Source organism: Gossypium arboreum, chromosome 7 (genome assembly GCF_025698485.1).
Source record: "Gossypium arboreum isolate Shixiya-1 chromosome 7, ASM2569848v2, whole genome shotgun sequence".
Taxonomy (NCBI): Eukaryota; Viridiplantae; Streptophyta; class Magnoliopsida; order Malvales; family Malvaceae; genus Gossypium; species Gossypium arboreum.
In genome coordinates this window covers 6,111,912-6,130,118 of record NC_069076.1, presented here as the reverse complement: position 1 = coordinate 6,130,118, position 18,207 = coordinate 6,111,912, and the positions used below count along the sequence as shown (strand labels likewise).

The window sequence follows — 18,207 nt, the reverse complement described above, 5'->3', positions numbered from 1 at the left end:
ATTAAAAGCATTAAAACCATAAAAACTAGAGTATATGTTGCAGTTGTCATCGTTGAGCCCTCCACTGCACCAATCCATCTACTGCTGGAGATTACCTGACAGATAAAACAATAAAGGGGCGAGTTTTCGCAAACTCAGTGTGTACACCCTCAAAGGCAGCATGCATACAAACAGATAATAGAGTACAAATAATTCAGGCCTGAGCCCTTTTCAGAATCGGTGTGGACCTTAGCCCACTCAGATACAGAATCAAAATAACTGGACCTTAGCCTATACAGATATCGCATGCATAACAGATCAGATTATCAGAAAAACATGCCCACCAACCCTGCACACCATCTCCGTCCAACCCAACATACCATGTGGGGATAAGATTGACCCACCTAGCCCTACACACCAAGTATGGGGATAAAATCAACCCATCCAACCCTACACACCACATGGTACCGTGAAACAGCACATAACAGGAATATGCAGCTGAGCTGCCAGATAACAGGCTAACAGCCTTTTAGATACTTCCTTCACTTCATCAATCATCCTACCCCAATGCAATGCATCATACAATTGTGGCATGCTATTAAGTAGATAAACAGATCACACATATATTTCCAGAACAGATATACATGTTAGATATTACATGTCAAACATACATCAGTATTATATCATCATATGGGGTTCTAATTAACACTTACCGACCCTACAATAGGTCACAGTCGACTTGGGCGACCTGTGCAACCTTACAGAACATTTCAAACAAATTGGGTTCACACGTCGGTGTGCCCTTCCCGTATGGGCCCACACACTCTTATGGCTTACACAGTCCAAATTGGCCCTGACTGTGTAACTCACACAGCCTGGTCCAAAATTCCACACGCCAGTGTGGTGCACCCGTGTGACCCACAAATCCGTGTGGTGCGCGCATGGTCTAGCTCGTCGATCATATGGCCGTGCTCGCCACACGGCCTCCACACGAGCAGTCCACATGCCAGTGTAGCGTCGACATTTTACTTTTGGACTTTCATTGAATCGCGATTTCTATACAATTGAGGTACACACCTGGTATCGATTCAAAGCTAACGCAACCCCGAGCACTCTAAAACCTATTATTGAACAGTTTTTCACCCTTTTAATCACTTAATCTGAGTTGCTAAGAAACAGGCAAGTCTCAAAAGTTAATTACAATGTTACCTTAAACAAAAAACGGTGATTCATCACTGTTTAGAATGTCGATTAGTGATCTACAGAACCCTGATTGTCTCCTAAACAGAAAACAATCTCTTAATAACCCAACATTTATCAAAATGAAACAGAACGCATCTCCACACTTATCGAAAGCGCATCTCCAAAGACGAAAGAAAAACTATCTAAAAGAGGGAAAATAGAGAGGAAATAGTGTAATGAAATTTTGGCAGCACAAGAGGGGGATTTTCGACAAAAAGAAAACAAAGAGAAATGTGGATAGGGGGGTTGCAGAGAATTTCGGCATGAGAGGATTTTTGGAAAGAATCAGAAACTAACCAGATAACCCTGAAATCTACTACTACTTCCCTACTCAGCAGTTTACTAAAACTCAAACTCCTAACCAAAATTTGAAGTAAAATACTTATAATTTTTCCCACGCAGAGAATCGAACCCCAGACCCCATCATACCAACACACCACTTAACCACCAGACCAACAGGCCCATTCTGTCATATTCTTACAAATAAATTCTTATAAGCCCATTAACCAAAAGTCAGACTTTATTCATATAAAAACCAAAATTTAGCCCAAGCCTAGACTTGAACTTGGGACCTCCCTAACACACCCCAAAGCAGTTAATCACATAAGCAGACATACATTTATGTCAAAAATAGGGCAGAAATACAACAAATATTCCAAAAGCTGAAATTACGAAATTTAGGGCGTTACAAAATCTGATAAAATTGGTGTCAACCATTAGTGTCCCAAAACCAAAAAAAATATTTTTAAATCTGATAAAATTGGTGCCGGCCATTAGTGTCCCAAAACCAAAAAAAAAAAAAACTGGACGGCCAAAACCAAAAAAAATTATTTTTGGTGTTGATGTCGGACATCTATTGGCTAGAACCAAAATTTTTCTTTTACATTGTACTTGGTGTCGGCCATTAGATGGCCAGAACCTAATTTTTTTACCAAATACTGGTATTTGAGTATACCAGAATGATACAGTGTAAAAAAAAATACCCCTGATGCCGGCCATTGATGTCCCAAAATAATAAAAAAATTAAAGCCTGACATAATCATCAAGCAATCATTGGGTCAAAATACAAGGGAGTGTCTACCATTGGGTTCCCATAACCTAAATTTACTGTTCATTTCAAGTCATTTGGGTGAATATTTTTGAGCCAAGGTAATTTTTGTAAATATTAATTTTTTGGGGGTTAGATAAGTAAAATAGTCGTGTTATACAAACTCCAGCTCACTCTCTCACTTAATCATGCTATGCTAGTTCTAGCTTCATCCTTTGAATAGGACTTTTCTTTTTAACCAGTTCAATGTTTTGCAGTTCTACTGCTTTTGGTGCTGTAACCCTGCTTCGATTTATGTAATAGAATATTTTCACCTTTCAAAAATAGTATATAACTGGCCTTAGAATAGGATAAAACGGGATTTTTGTAACACCCTAACTTATTACAATTTTGTTTTTACAAATTTTATCATATATTTGCACTTGTTTTGGTGGTTGAGCGGTGTCAATGTGGGTGGAGGTCCTTGGTACGAATCGTAGCAGCAGGGGTATGAGTGATTTTATTTTGTTTGTTTCAGCTCTGCTGTTAAGATGGTGGAGTTGGTGTGGATTTTAAACCCTTAGAAAGTGGTATGAGTGATTTTATTTTGTTTGTTTCAGCTCTGCTGTTAAGATGGTAGAGTTGGTGTGGATTTTAAACCCTTAGAAAGTGGTTAGTTATGGGATTTTATTTTGTTTTATCCTATTTTATTATTTTTTAATAAATAATTAATTAGTGGTTATTTTGTTATTATTTTTAATTTTACTTTCTTTTCCCTAAAATTTCCTCCGTACATGTCACGTTCTTTTCTTTCTTTTTTTTTTGTTCCCTCTTCTCTCAACTTTCGCAGACTTAATTTTCTTTTTTTTTGGTTCAAACGGCAATTCTTGCCATTTTCTTTGTTTTTGATCAACGAGTGAGTTCTTGTGGCTAATTAATGGGCAATTGGACTGAATCGTAAGTAACATATTACCTCTTTTTTGTACGTTTAGTTTTGTTATCAAGCGAGTTAGAATTAATCGTCGAAATTTGTTGATTTGTTTAGGAGAAGAGCAAGAAGTGTTTAACTCTTTGGCGAGTTAGGATTTTGGAAGCGTTGTTTGTTAAAAGGTGAGCACTTCTGTGAATCTGGATACTGTTTTTCTTTTCGAATGTTGTTGGTAGAGGTTCGAGTAGTATTTTTGTTAAGGAAATTGGGGATTTTTTCTATAAATCATTTGATTTTATTTCTGATTTAGTGTTTCAATCGGTGCTTTTAGGTTCTGGTTATCTCGTGGGAGTGCTCGTATCGAATCTAAACCAAATGTGTAATGAAAAACCCAGAAAATAGCGAACGACGAAAGCCAAATGCAACTATGTGCCAGGCTATGTGTGACAAATGGTATATGACATATAGTAACTATTTTTAGGTTAGTAAATGCATTTGGCAGTTGATTTGCAATATTTTGCAAATGTATTATCTTTTGAATTCTAGTTTACATGGATTTGTTCGAGGATCTAAATGAGGTGATAATGATGCATCCCATATAATTTCCTTTACAATATGTTTTCTTTCTCCCCAAGTTGGGAATATTGTTTAATTAAAATGACAATTGGCACGCCGTGTCATAAATAGATTTTCTATCACTGGTTAAAAATATTTAATTAAAAAAGGGTATTCATACCCAACATATATCCCAAACCTCCTTTAAGGACCTAACTTTGTGCATTGTGGTAAAGTAATTGGAAGATATATCACACATCCAAAAATTCTAAGATGATAAATATTTGGCTCTTAATCAAAAATCAATTGCAACGAGGAGAATTTATAATAACTTGTTAGTGTAATGTGAGCAAGTGTTGCATAACGTAAAAAACATATCCCCACGTTTAAAACAGAAAGCTTTATTCTCGTAAGTAATGGTCTAATATTTAACTGGAGACATTTAATAAATAATTTAGCTAGACCATTTTGTGTATGAATATGAGCAACAAGACTTTCGATTGTTATTCCAATAAACATACAATTGTCACTGAAAGCCTGAGAAGTGAACTCACCAGCACTACCAAGGCGAATTGTTTGGATTACATGATCTAGAAATTGTGATCTTAATTAATTATTTGTTCAAGTAATCTCACAAAGGCCAGGTTGTGAGTTGATAATAAACACCTATGTGACCATCTAACAGATGAATCTATGAAAACTATAAAATATCTAAATAGTCGACATGGTAGATGAATGAGAGCACATATACCACCATGATTACATTCCAAAAATGTAGGGGATTCTATCCTAATCTTAACCAGTGATGCTCTAGTAATTAATTTACCTTGAGAACAAGCAGCACACGGGAATTCATTGAATTTAAGAATCTTCTGGCTCTTCAATGGATGATCATGTGAATTCTCAATTATTTTTTGCATCATTGATAATCTGAGATGGCCTAATCGTTAATGTCAAATAGTAAATATATTTCACTTAGTAAACTTTTGGTTTACTATAACATGTGTTTCAATTGTGCTCATAGTGGTATAGTACAAGCCTGAAGATAAGGCGGGTAATTTCTCTAAAACGCATTTCTTTCCAGATATAACTATTATAATTTGCAAATAATCAATATTTTTTTTACTTGTAGTTTCAATATGATATCCATTTCAGTGTATATATTTGAAACTTAACAAATTTCTCTCGGACTTTGATGAAAATAGTGCAACATTTATGATAAACATTGTCCCTTGATTTTGCAGTATCAAATATAGTGTTGATATTTTCATTGCTTGCAACTAAATAAGAAAATTATTTTCTATCTTTAAGTATAGCATGTGTTGTAATATTATCTATAAGACAAATGTTTTATTGCTGATCTTGGTTTCAACCAAAAATTCATATTCTTCATTAAAATAAAACACATCATAAGAGATATTGTAAACACTCAAAAGTTATAATAAAACATACTAAAACCATACTAAATTCACACAAACATGAATAACAAGAATTTTAAAATCATCATAGAATATAAAATATTATTTATATATATTAAAATTCTTAATTTCTAACCTAAAAAATCCTTTACATCAATATGGGTAATATTAGCAAAGCTTTTAAAACCATCATTGTTGTAAGCAAAATTAGCCTCTACATTATCATTTTGATAAGTCAAGTTTATTTCAATATTCTTTTCTATCTCTTGTTGAAGGCTTGATAAAACTTTATAAGATGTTCAGGCGTATATACAATTAATACCTACTCAAATTTTCAACGCCTTTTGAAGGAATGCTTAGGCCTTTATCTTTCTCTTTTTTTTCTTTTTTATTTTTCTTTTGGTGGTCATAATAATTGTCAGCACCTTGATAACGATAACTATAGCATCCTCGACCATGTCTATGGCCATGACCACAATCGTGATCACGAATGCAATGTTTTTCATTTCTATAATTATTGTGTTGTCGAAACCATTTTTTAAAGGGATGTTTGAAAAATGGGGATCGACTTTTGAAAAACGAAAACAGGAGTCGCCACCAACCTTTTTAGGTGTGATTGGATCACCTTATAAAACGTTTTGGTCTACGAAAATTAAGAAAACAGGTTCGGGAGTCGGTTACGTACGAGGAAGGATTAGCACCCATGCAACGCCTAAAATTGGTACCAAATTGAATAGTTTTCTATCTTAATGTCAAAAATTTGAAAGGATTTAAAAATAGGATCCCTTTTTTAAAACCGGAATTATTTAAGTTGAAAAAATCGAGATTCCTTAACTCCGAAAGAATACAAACATCACATCCAAAGATGATAGGACACGATATTCTTAAACTCTCAGAATCGAAATCATCTCGTGATTTACAAAATCTATTTAGAAGGATACTTTAGGCATTTAGACAAACAGAAATCGCAACCAAAGATGTTAGGGCATTATTTCCTAATTCCTAAATACGAAAAACATTGCCTCATTTTAGAAAAACTTTTGGATAAAATATGACAATTAAATGAAATATATTTTTTAAATAATGATTTGAGTAAAATTTAAAAATAATTTACTAAGAGTAATACTAAAAAATTATTAAAAAATGAAAGAGTTTGATATGATACTAAAATTATTAAAAATTAAAATATATAAAAAAATCAGGAAACATGGATTAAATCAAAATAAAAGGGTTGAAAAACGAATATGAACAAAGAATAAAATAAGAACAAATCGTAGAAAATAAGAACGTAAGAGGGAGAGAATTTTGAGTGAAAGCTCTCAAAATTTTTTTATTGTTTTCCAAAACTCCAGTGTATTTACAATGAAGGGAGAGGCCTCTATTTATAGTTGAACCTCCTCAAATCCAACGATACAGATCAATTACATCAACGGTTAAGATTAAAAGGTATCTACAAATTAAATATCTAAGATTATAAAATCATATCTTCTAAGATTGCATATCATATCTAAGATTGCAATCATATCTAAGATTGTATCATATCTAAGATTGCATATCATTGAAGATTATATTTCTATATGAGTCAAGCTTGTAGATGAACCTTAAATCTTTTCAAGTAATGGGCCATTCCAATCGGGCCAAATTATACTTGTAAGTCTGGACTGAACTTGGACTATGTTTTTTTTTTCTTTTTTCCTTTTTTTTGGGTTTATTATTTTTGTTTTTGGACTTATTTCTGGACCCGGGAAAAATTGAGTGTCTACATGTGTATTGTTGCATTCACTTCTGGAATGGAGCAAAACTAGTAGGACGACTTCCATGATTTTTTATTGGTAACTCATAATTTTGCTTGGGCACCAAAAGTCATGAGATTAAGTCAGAGTATTTATTAAAACCTTTTTCATGGTATTTCTGCCGCAAGAACACATTAAATGCGTAAAAAGTTGAGAAAGGTTTGTCCAATAAGTCTTCACTAATTATTTTCACTCCACATAATTATAATTAAGAATTTATCTTAAATATTGCAGAATTATACTCACTTGTTTTATAATTTTGCAACCTCAAGTACATCAAACCATAACGAGCTTTTGGTATAATTACCCTTTTTTTTATGGTCTTATCTTTATTTTAAACTATTCCACAGTTCAAGTGGATCTTTTATAGTCAAATATTTTGCTTTCAATCCTTAATGAAGATGATGACGAAAGAAAATCATAGCTTGGGCTTTATCCTCTTTAGATGCCTTAGTACCTTGGATAGTTGTATTCTTAAGACCTTTAGCGTCTAAGTGAATTTCAGCATCTAACACTCATAACAAATAGTTGTTGTCTGAAATGTTAAGAGTCACAAATTCGAGTTTTGCAATATTTGACATTATACAAACTAGTATAAAACAAAGATAATTAGAAAATAAAACACCATATAATCAGTAGAACCTTTATAAAATTAATTGCATGCATATTTAAATAACTATGCAATATTAAGGCTTTATTTCTCATTGCTTTTCAAAAATTCTTTTTGGAGCCATAACCAATTAGAAACATACAACTTTTGAAACTATAAGTGCTTTGAATCGAAAAGCAAGAACAGTTTTTTTAGCTTTTGCTTTTGGAGAAGCACTTGTGGAGCCAAAATGACATTTTTAACCATTATTTATGTAATATATTTTATGTAATATTTATATTTGGTATAAGTATTTTCATATTGAAATTTATTTCAAATATATAACATTATATATTTAAATTTATAATAGTTATATTATATAGAATATATTTTTCAAATAATATTAATTAAGTACAAATATTTAAAATTAATATTTTATAAATTAAAATATTAATAATGAGTTTTTATATTCTTTCTAAAATATTATAATATTGATGAATTTGAACATTATTTGAATGTATATTTTACTTCTTAACATCGTGTCTAAAATAAATATTTTATTTCTAAAAATATTTTTGACAACAATATTAAACACTTAAATTTTAAACCACACTTTTCAAAAGTACATTTTTACAATATTTTTCAAAAGCATTAAAAACTAACCCTAAAAATATTAGAGTATATAGAATTTTATTTAGTGAATTTTTATAATTCACAATTAAATATGTATATAAAATAGTTCATGAATAATGAAATACATATCAAATACACTATATGTATACAAATTTGGCATTTAAAACATAAACCTAATAGTAATAATTAATGAGATTGCCAAATATAATATAGCAATTTAAAATATTCAATTAATTTTTTATGAAAAATTCAATTATTTGTGTTTGTCATATTTTAGAAAATTAATATTTTTACTTATATTATCCTAAAGTACATATTTGAAATAAAAATACGAGACAGATGAAAAGGGGTATTTTACTAAAAACGGCCCATTTCTAGCATTATTTATGGAAATGGGCCATTGGAAAGATTATTTATCGGAATAGGCTAAAAAACTCAAAACGCACCTACATGGAAGCATTTTAAGGGAAATTTCAAAAAAAGTCTTCTCGTGGGAGCGCTTTTGTCATGTCAGCAAAAACACGCTAACGTAGAAGCGCTTTTGCTGACATGACAAAAGCGCACTTATGTGGGCACGTTTTAGCCCATGTTTTTGCCCCAACGGTCATCTCAAATAGTCATTTAAAAATTTGACTGATGGGGCCAACGGTCATGAAAAAGGAATTATAAACCCCCCTCCCCATTTTTTTCACACAAAATTTCCTCTAAATTACATTTCTTTCAAATTTCTTTCTAAATTTCTCAAAAAGCTCTTAGAGTTCTCTAAGTTTTTAATTTTGTCTAAATTAGTATTATTTTTTTATAATTTCTAAGAAATTTGATCGTATTAGCAATGGCCTGACAATTAATTCATCTCGATAATAAACATATCACCGTCGGCCAAGTGAAAACGGTAAGGGTTAATTTTAATTTTTTAATATTATTTAAATTTTTTTCATTTATGTAATTTAATTAACATTTTTTATATTTTTTATAACAGTCGGTAGATCGAGTGTTGCAATGTTATATTCATAATATAATTGATAGAAAATTACTTGAGGGAAACGGGTTTTTAGCATGTGGGCAACATAGATCGAGGGTGCAAGTTGGACCCCAAACTCATCAGCGCGTTCATAGAGAGTTGGAGACCCGAGATGCACACATTCTATCTTCCATGCGGAGAGCGTACCGTCACTTTGGAGGATGTGTAGCTACAATTGGGTTTACCAGTGCATTACATCTTTTGGAACAGTCTTACCAATTAAAAAAATCTAAACCCTAATTTATTTTTTCAAAAACCTTAATCCTAAATCTTAAAATCCTACCCATAAACCCTAAGCCATAACATACAAATAACCCAAAAAACTTAGAAAAAACAAGGGCTAAAGCGTGCTCACGTCAACGCACTTTTACTATGTCAACAAAAGCACACCTACATCAGTGCGTTTTTTATTGAAATAGTAAAAGCGCTCCTACAAGAAGACATTTTCTGAAATTTCTACTTAAAAAGCTTCCACGTAACTACATTTTAAAGTTTTTAGCTCATTTAGATAAATAATATTTTAAATGGCCGCCCATATTCGTAAATAATATTGAAAATGATTTTTTTTTTTTTGTAAAATCCACCAATGAGACGTGCACGGCTCTTTCTTCCATTTTTGTTAGAATTATTTACCGACCCAAAAGAGACAAAGACAGCCTGGGTCAAGTTTTTTAAATTACAAATAGTAAAATAAATTATTACTCATCACTATCTACTTTATATTTTTTAAAATTTAATCCTGACTTGTTATATTATTATTTATTAATTATGCACGAAATTTATGTTTCGATGATACTTCAAATATTATTTTTATGAAATAATTAATATTTGTTTATAATTTTTAACTATTTTTTATTTCACCTATAATAAAATATAATATTATTATTTATTAACTGGAAATTCATACACTATAATAATGATAATGCCTTAACTTAAATGAAATAATAATTAATATTTTTGTCACATGAATTTAAGTTGTGTTATCGCTTTCCTTCCCTAAAATAATAATAATGTATTATGTGGGTTTTTTTATTAAAATAGGACAAAAAATAAAAAATATCAAAATAATACAAAGTAAAAACTATGTACTAAAATGGTACATTTAGGGTGGTGCCGCCTATGGCAGAGGCATGACCACCCCATGTCAAATCAGAAATTACTATAGCTGCTGGTCAAATCGCGGTGCAGGACCAAAATGTAATAATATAAAGTATTTAGGGACTTGTTATGGAATTGTTCCATTTAGAATGGCTACTGAAAAAAAAAAAAGGAGAAAGGGTGCCGCCTGACAGTGTGGCGGCACCAAACTTTAAATAGGGCTAATTGCCTTGTAAGCCCTCCTTATTTATTATTTTCTTTTTATTCCTCTTCAAATTACTATATTGTTTTTAAACAAGCCCTTAACCTATTTTTGTAGTTAAATAAGCCATTAACTTATGGTTTTTACTCATAAAAGCCCTTCATTTTAATATTAAAGTAAATATATTTTACCCAAAGTAAAGCTATTTAAAAATATAAACTAATTCACATTTTAGGTTGATGTGAATAGTTTATTAAATAAAAATAAAATTTTAAAATTTCTTGAGAGTGCTTATATACATGATATTCTTAACTACTCTTTCGAAAATTTTAATTACTTTTTGAGATTTTATGTTGATGTTAAAGTGTATATAATTTTATTGCATCAACAAAAATTTAAGATAAAAGCTTGAAATTCAAAATATATTTACTTTAACATTAAAATAAAGGGCTTTTATGAGTAAAAACTATAAGTTAAGGGCTTATTTAACTAAAAAATAGGTTAGGGGATTGTTTAAAAACAATATAGTGAGTTGAAGGGGGAATAAAAAGAAAATAATAAATAAGGAGGGCTTACAAGAAAATTAGCCCTATTTAAAGTTTGGTGCCGCCACTGTCAGGCGGCACCCTTTCCTTTTTTTTTTTTTTTCAGCAGCCATTATAAATGGAACAATTGCATAACAGGTCCCTAAATACTTTATATTATTATATTTTAGTCCTACGCCGTAATTTGACCGGCAGCTACAGTAATTTCTGATTTGACATGGGGTGGTCATGCCTCTGCCATAAGCGGCACCACCCCAAATATACCATTTTGGTACATAGTTTTTACTTTGTATTATTTTGATTATTTTTTTATTTTTTTGTCCTATTTTAGTAAAAAACTCGTATTATGTTCTTGCACGAAGAGCTAGTTTGGCAATGCTTTTAAAAAGTGCTTTTGGAAAGTGCTATGAAAAAGTGCTTTTGAGAAGTATTTTAAAAAATTTGGTTTAAAATTTGAGTGTTTAGCATTGCTGTCAAAAAGTACTTTTAAAAAATAAAATGTTCACTTTAAATATATTATTATCAAATAACAAATATACATTTAAATAATATTTAAATTAGTTAATATTATTATATTTTAGTAAGAATATAAAAATATTATTATAACTTCTTGTTAATATTAAATATATTTAAGTAATAAATATTAATTATTTGTAAAATTTAATTAGAATATATAAACTATATTTTAAATATTTAAATATAATTATTAAATATTTGTAATTAGTATTTTAAAAATATTTTTAAATATTTGTAATTAGTATTTTAAAATATTTTTTATTTTTAATTAATGATTTTAACACATTTGTAATTAAATACTAAGAAAAAAGGAAAAGTACTATGTTATTGAAGAGGTGAAAAGTAATTAAGACTAAAAGTACTTTTGTGGAAGAAAAGCTAAAAATTTTAATTTCTCTTTTTCAGAAGTACTTTTCAAAAATACTTCTAAAAAGTTAAAAATTTCAACTAAAAATAACTTGTTCTGCATAATTTTTTTTCCAAAAATATTTTTAGAGTAAAAAATATTTTTAAAAATCAATACAGAACTGTCCCGAAGGCTTCTTATTAGAAAATACAAATAGAAAGTATTTTTATATATATTCACACAGCATCACACAGCGAAGAAGACAAAAGAAGAAAATAATAATAACTGACAAGTGCCGAATACCAAGGCAAATCTTAATATTTTATAGCAGGGCAAGCAGTGAGTGGTGAAGGGATAAGCGAGCAATCTGATACTGAAACATTGAGATCTAATGGGGGACGAAAACAATCCCAAAAAGCCTCATGTTTTAATCTTCCCTTACCCAGCTCAGGGTCACATCAACCCCATACTCCAGTTCGCTAAACGCTTGCTATCCAAAGGCGTCAAAGCCGCCCTTGTTACCACTGTCTTCCTCTCCAACTCCTCTTTTTCCGACCCATCTTCCACCTCTATTGATATCCACACCATCTCCGACGGCTTCGACCAAGGAGGTTATGAACAGGCTGGTAGCTCCGACGCCTACCTGGCAACTTTCTGGTCCGTTGGCCCCAACAGTTTAGCAGCATTAATCAAAAAACTTAGTGAAATTCACCCTGTTGATGCCCTTGTCTATGATGGGTTCTTGCCTTGGGCACTCGATGTCGCAAAGCAGTTTGGGATACCCTCGGCGGTGTTTTTCACTCAATCTTGTGCCGTCAACAGCGTGTATTACCATGTAAGCAAGGGACTTCTTCAGTTGCCACTCCCAGAGCCTCATCTTTCTCTTCCAGGATTGCCCCCGCTTCAAGTTTCAGAGTTACCATCTTTTGTTGCTCTTTATGGATCGTATCCGGCTTGGTTTGATGTGGTTGTTAATCAGTTTTCCAACGTCGATGGAGCTGATTGGGTGTTTTTCAACATCTTTTACGATTTGGAGAAAGAGGTAAACTTTTACATGCTTTCTTTTTAAACACGGTTTTCGGATTGAATTAGTTTTATAGAAGAAGAGAGGAATCCTTGAAAATCTTAACTATTCTTATCATCATATCGCAGAATCTCATTGCTAGTACTCAAACAAGCATGAAACGAATGCTTGCATATTTTTCTATAGTTAAATCAAAAAATAAATTGATTGTTTCTATTAAAAATTTTATTAATTTTTACGTGATTAGCGAAATAATTAAATAGGTACACGAGATGTACCGTTTGTATCTTATGTTAGCATATATACTTGTTTATGAGTTAAGCCATCTTGCTCAACTAGAAAGTCCGTTAAAAAAGTGAGGGGAGTTTTCGCACACATAAATTTAAAAAATGGACTTGAACAAAAAAACAAGATCTGTTTTTTAAACAATGTAAGCCTTGGGTAAAATCTTTGGGCCTAGGCCTAGCTCGAATTTGTAAAAAAATTGATGCTGTTTTTTTTGCTATTTTGCTAACATTTCGCTATTATATTACTATTATTTTATTTTATTGGTTGAATATTGTATAACTTTTGTTTTATTATTAATTTTAAACTATTTTAGAGATATTTGTTGGCTAAATTGCTATTATATTAGTGTTATTTAAGTTTTTTTTTCATTTGTTGAGAAGTATTTATTTTAATGTTTTTATTTTATTTAATGTATTATAGTTTTTAAATTTATTTTGTATAAAAATAATATAAAAAATTTTAATACAAGCGAGCCGAGCCAGACTCGAGTTTTAGCACTTTTATCCGGGCTAAGTTTGAACAAAATTTTATGCCCATTTTTCAGCCAGGTCCGAACCTAGAAAATGGGCTTAATGTTCGTACTTGGCCTGACCTGGCCCATAAACAACTATACTGGCATATAAAGACCAGTTTTTAACCGTAAAAATAGTTGGAATTGTAAACATAAGGACCGGTTTCCTTTTTGATCTAATATAAAAAAAATTAATTTACTTATTTTTTGAGAAAATAAGCAAGATGCAATTCTACTCCGAGTACAAAGACCTCCATATTTCTTTTACCTACAGTGTTTACTATGATAGCTGTATAAGCAGGTCAATTAACTTTGGCCATATGAATTTGTTCCATCAGGTAGTGGACTGGATGTCAAGATTCTGGAACGTGATGACAGTAGGGCCAACGATTCCATCTATGTACTTAGACAAAAGAATCGAGAATGACAAAGACTACGGTATGAATCTCTTCAAGCCAAATGTTGATGCTTGCATGAGTTGGCTAGGTGGAAAGCCAAAGGACTCAGTGTTGTATATATCATTTGGAAGCTTTGCATCACTAGGAATTGAGCAAACGACAGAGCTGGCATGCGCATTGAAATCGAGCAACGTGTGCTTCTTGTGGGTCGTCAGGGAAACTGAGATGGCCAAACTGCCATACAATTTCATAGAAGAGACCTCAGAGAAGGGTTTGGTGGTGGCATGGTGCCCTCAATTGGAGGTGCTGTCAAATGAGGCAGTTGGTTGCTTTCTCACCCACTGTGGCTTTAATTCGACTCTAGAAGCACTGAGTCTCGGAGTTCCGATGCTGGCAATGCCCCAATGGACCGACCAACCCACTAATGCAAAGCATGTGGAGGATGTGTGGAGAATCGGAATAAAGGCTCACCCCAATGAGAAAGGGGTTGTGAGAAGAGAGACCATTGAGCGGTGCATAAAGGAATTACTAACGGAAGTTGGAGAAAAAGGCAAAGAGATTAGGAAGAATTCAATCAGGTGGAAGGACTTGGCTAAGAAGGGAATTGATGAAGGTGGAAATTCAGATAAAAACATTGACGAATTTATAGCTAAATTACTCTGAGACTAGTACGTAGGTTGCTTTTGTTTTGTATGGAATAAATTAGGGTCTAAAGGCAGATGCTGAGTAAGAGCAAATTTCTTGAAAATATCACATTTATGAATAATAAGAACAAGAATCCATAATTATAAATTGATCTTACTTTACAATGTAGCATTTCCTTGGTGTAACTAAGGGTGAAAGCCTAATTAAGGAGATAAGAATATCTTAGTAATGAATCTGAAGTGTTTCCTCCATGAAACTAATCAAGTATTCTACTATGAAACAAAAGACACAGACCTAATTAGAAAGTGCATGTAATCTCAACCCTTTATTAAACGTAAACAACAAGAAATACTCACCGTATCCCATATCTTTGCACTTATTCTTGTTGATTTATCGAGCAACTATAAGTTCCTCTAAATAACCGACATCATTGGTATCTGAAGGCATCGAAATTTCATCTTCGGTAGTGAAATTGTATTGTTCACCGATAGCTCTTAAGAGCTGGTATACTTCAAACATGGCAGGCCTCTCCTTGGGAGTTGGCAATACACAATTACAAGCAACTTTAAGAAATTGGAAAAGTTCATTATCAACACCGTTCCCAACCAAGGATGTGTCAATAGCATCATGAAGTTTCCCATCATCTGATAGCTGCGAAATCCATTCCACAAGGCTTCCCTTGAAGGTCTCAGGAGCTTTGGTTATATGGGTAGGTCTTTCACCAGTGACCAACTCAAGAAGGACGACTCCAAAGCTGTAGACATCTCCTTTTGGAGTGGCCACAAGAGTTCTTGCATATTCAGGGGCAACATAACCTAAATCCCCAAACTCACCATTGACAAAGGTGCTCAGATGGGTATCAACTGGGTTCATGAGCCTGGCAAGACCAAAATCAGATATTTTGGGCTCAAAATCTGCATCTAGTAAGATACACTTAGAGCTTATATTTCGATGAAGAATACGGGGATTGCAGTTGTGGTGGAGCCATGCAAATCCTCTGGCAGCCCCTATACTAATTTTAAGTCTCAAGGACCACTCCATAGCCTGCTTAGCATCATCTACAGGATGCAAGTTATCATTTAGAGTACCATTTGCCATGTATCTGTAAACTAACAGCCTCTCCGTCTTCGCCACACAGAAACCTAAAAGGGGAACTAAGTTACGATGTTTCACATTTCCCAGGGTAGCCATCTCAGACGAAAATTCTTTGTCAGAGTGTTGAGAATTCTGCAACCTCTTAATCAGTAGTGAGGTGCCATCTTCAAGGACTCCTATGTACATGGTCCCTGTTCTTCCTGAACCGATGATATTATTTTTGTGGAAACTGTTTGTGGCCTTCATAAGATCATTTAATCTCATTCTGGAAACCACCTTTTCAAACATGGAAACCTGAAATAACATTAGCTTATAAGTATATCACATATCAAACCATAATCAAAGAACAATTTTATATGGATGTATTAAATTAGCTTGCCTTAATGCCTTTAGCTCCCTTTAAGCTCTTGGTCCATTTGTTTCCATCTGGATCATCATCCTTCTTCCTCATGACAGATACTTTGCGGTAATAGAAGAAGAGAACAATGGCCGTACCTATTGCAGCAAATGTCACCCCACCAACAGCGGCCCCAGCAATCACTCCAGTCTTCGTGCCCTTGGTAGTCTCCCGACATGGATCCAAAGGCTTCCCACACAGTGCAGGATTACTAGTAAAACTGTCAACCGAATACGTGGTCCTAAAAACCGGAATTGGCCCTGTCAAGAGATTATAAGCTACAGTAAACGTTTTCATCCTGTTGAGCAAAGTGAGCTCTGGAGGAATCGGCCCCGTCAATTTGTTATGGTCAAGGTTCAAAATGTTCAAGAAGCTACAATTTGCAAGGTTTTTTGGGATTTCTCCAGAGAAATTATTAGATGAGAGATCAAGGGAAGTGACATATGGGATTAGTGTAGCGATATCAGATGGAATTTTTCCATAAAGCTTATTGCTTGAAAGATCTAAGCCTGTCATACTTTTGCATTTTTTAACGTCTCGAGGGAACACACCCTTGAGTCCCATATCAGAAAGCCTGATATTGAGAACCCTGTTCTCATCCGGGTGCCAGCAATCAATCCCTGTAAACCTACAAATGAATCCTTCAGTATCGTTGTTGAAATTCCATGAAGAATTCAAGTAGCCCAAAGGGTCCTCAAACGAAGCTTTGATGCTCTTCAAACAATCAATATCTTCCTTAGTAGCAGAGCTCAAAGTACAGCCGAGTAATAACAAAACCATAACGCTGACAAGAAGAACAAAAACTCGGCTATGCAACACCATGATCATGAAGAAACCCCTCAAATGGAAACTTAAAATGGTGGATTAAAAGCAACCCACTTGTATAGCTACTAAAAGCTTAACAGATATTAAATGCCAAATCCACTAAACCATACTTCTTTTGACATTTAAACCTGAAACAAGTTAACAGAAGGGAAAAAATGGAACCAAGTTCAAAATTCACACCAAAACAAGATAAAGGAAAGTATAAAGAACAATAATTCAGCCAAATTCAGAAAGACTAACACAAAAAGGAGAAAAAGAAAGTTTTACCACGGAGAAACTTAAGCAAACCAGTTGGAGTTGACTACTTGACTTAGACTTTGATGAATATAAGAGCATATAAACAAAACCCAGAAAAAATATAAATATTAAAAGACGCACCTTAGATTTCTCAAGTTTTAACAGAAGAAGACCAAAGGACAGGCAAAAGGGTAATGGAAACTACAAGGAAACATCCTTCTTTTCCACAGAGAAACTCAGAGGGAAGACCCCAATAGGCAAAGTCTACGTCGTGTTTGAATATTCAAAAGCATAATTGGAATTTTGGTAACACAAAATTAAAAGTTCTAAAGGAAAAAGAAAAAAAAAAGGGACAAATGAAGTGAGATATGTGTTAAAAGAGTGTGAACTAAAGATTGAAAATCTGTCTCCTTTTTTTGTTGGTTTGGGGGGTATTTGATCGGGTCAAACAAGGAATGGGTAATTTAAGTTGTTTGGTTGTTGCTTTTTCCAAGCTATGGAGGGGACGACTGGACTGACCTTAAAAAACGACAAAGACTTTTTAGTATCTGTGCTCGACTCCTGAGGGTGAGTGATAACCGTAGAGCTCGCTATTCGTGATTTTCCGTCGTGCTCACATATTTCATTCAATATTAGTTTATATAAATTTAATATTTTAATAATTAATTTGAGATGCATATAAATTTTTTACATATGCAAAATATTACGTCAAAAATACATTTATTAAAAATTTATATAAAAATAAATAGATGTTAATAAGGCATATTAATTTATTTAAAGAAATACGTTAATTTGAATTTTAATAATGATATTATTGGAACCATAAACATGAAGAATACAAAAGAAATTGATATAAATGATAAAAGTTAAATGTTTTATCAAAGATAAATATATT

The 18,207-nt window shown here is 32.7% G+C and overlaps 2 protein-coding genes and 1 long non-coding RNA gene across 4 annotated transcripts; 2 read left to right on the top strand and 1 right to left on the bottom strand.

Moving 5' to 3' along the window:
• The first annotated feature begins 2,679 nt into the window (after positions 1-2,679).
• Positions 2,680-3,814, top strand: LOC108488851 (uncharacterized). Its single transcript, XR_001871823.2, has 3 exons — positions 2,680-3,205; positions 3,294-3,358; positions 3,508-3,814. It is a non-coding gene; the product is annotated as an uncharacterized LOC108488851 (long non-coding RNA).
• An 8,316-nt stretch (positions 3,815-12,130) lies between these two features.
• LOC108452043 (UDP-glycosyltransferase 74G1-like) lies at positions 12,131-14,905 on the top strand. The gene is made up of 2 exons (XM_017749778.2): positions 12,131-12,934; positions 14,054-14,905. Exons 1-2 carry the CDS (start codon positions 12,284-12,286, stop codon positions 14,774-14,776), a joined length of 1,374 nt encoding a protein of 457 aa, XP_017605267.1. The 5' UTR covers positions 12,131-12,283; the 3' UTR covers positions 14,777-14,905.
• Positions 14,851-17,957, bottom strand: LOC108452026 (probably inactive leucine-rich repeat receptor-like protein kinase At5g48380). Of its 2 annotated transcripts, none has more exons than XM_017749759.2 (3): positions 17,454-17,957; positions 16,233-17,203; positions 14,851-16,147 (listed from the first exon to the last, which is right to left on the bottom strand). In XM_017749759.2, the coding sequence occupies exons 2-3, from the start codon at positions 17,076-17,078 to the stop codon at positions 15,149-15,151; spliced, it is 1,845 nt and encodes a 614-aa protein (XP_017605248.1). In that variant the 5' UTR covers positions 17,079-17,203; positions 17,454-17,957; the 3' UTR covers positions 14,851-15,148. The 2 variants fall into 2 exon arrangements, with proteins under 2 accessions (XP_017605248.1, XP_017605255.1); XM_017749766.2 differs by having other exon boundaries at positions 17,343-17,465.
• Positions 17,958-18,207: the final 250 nt, after the last annotated feature.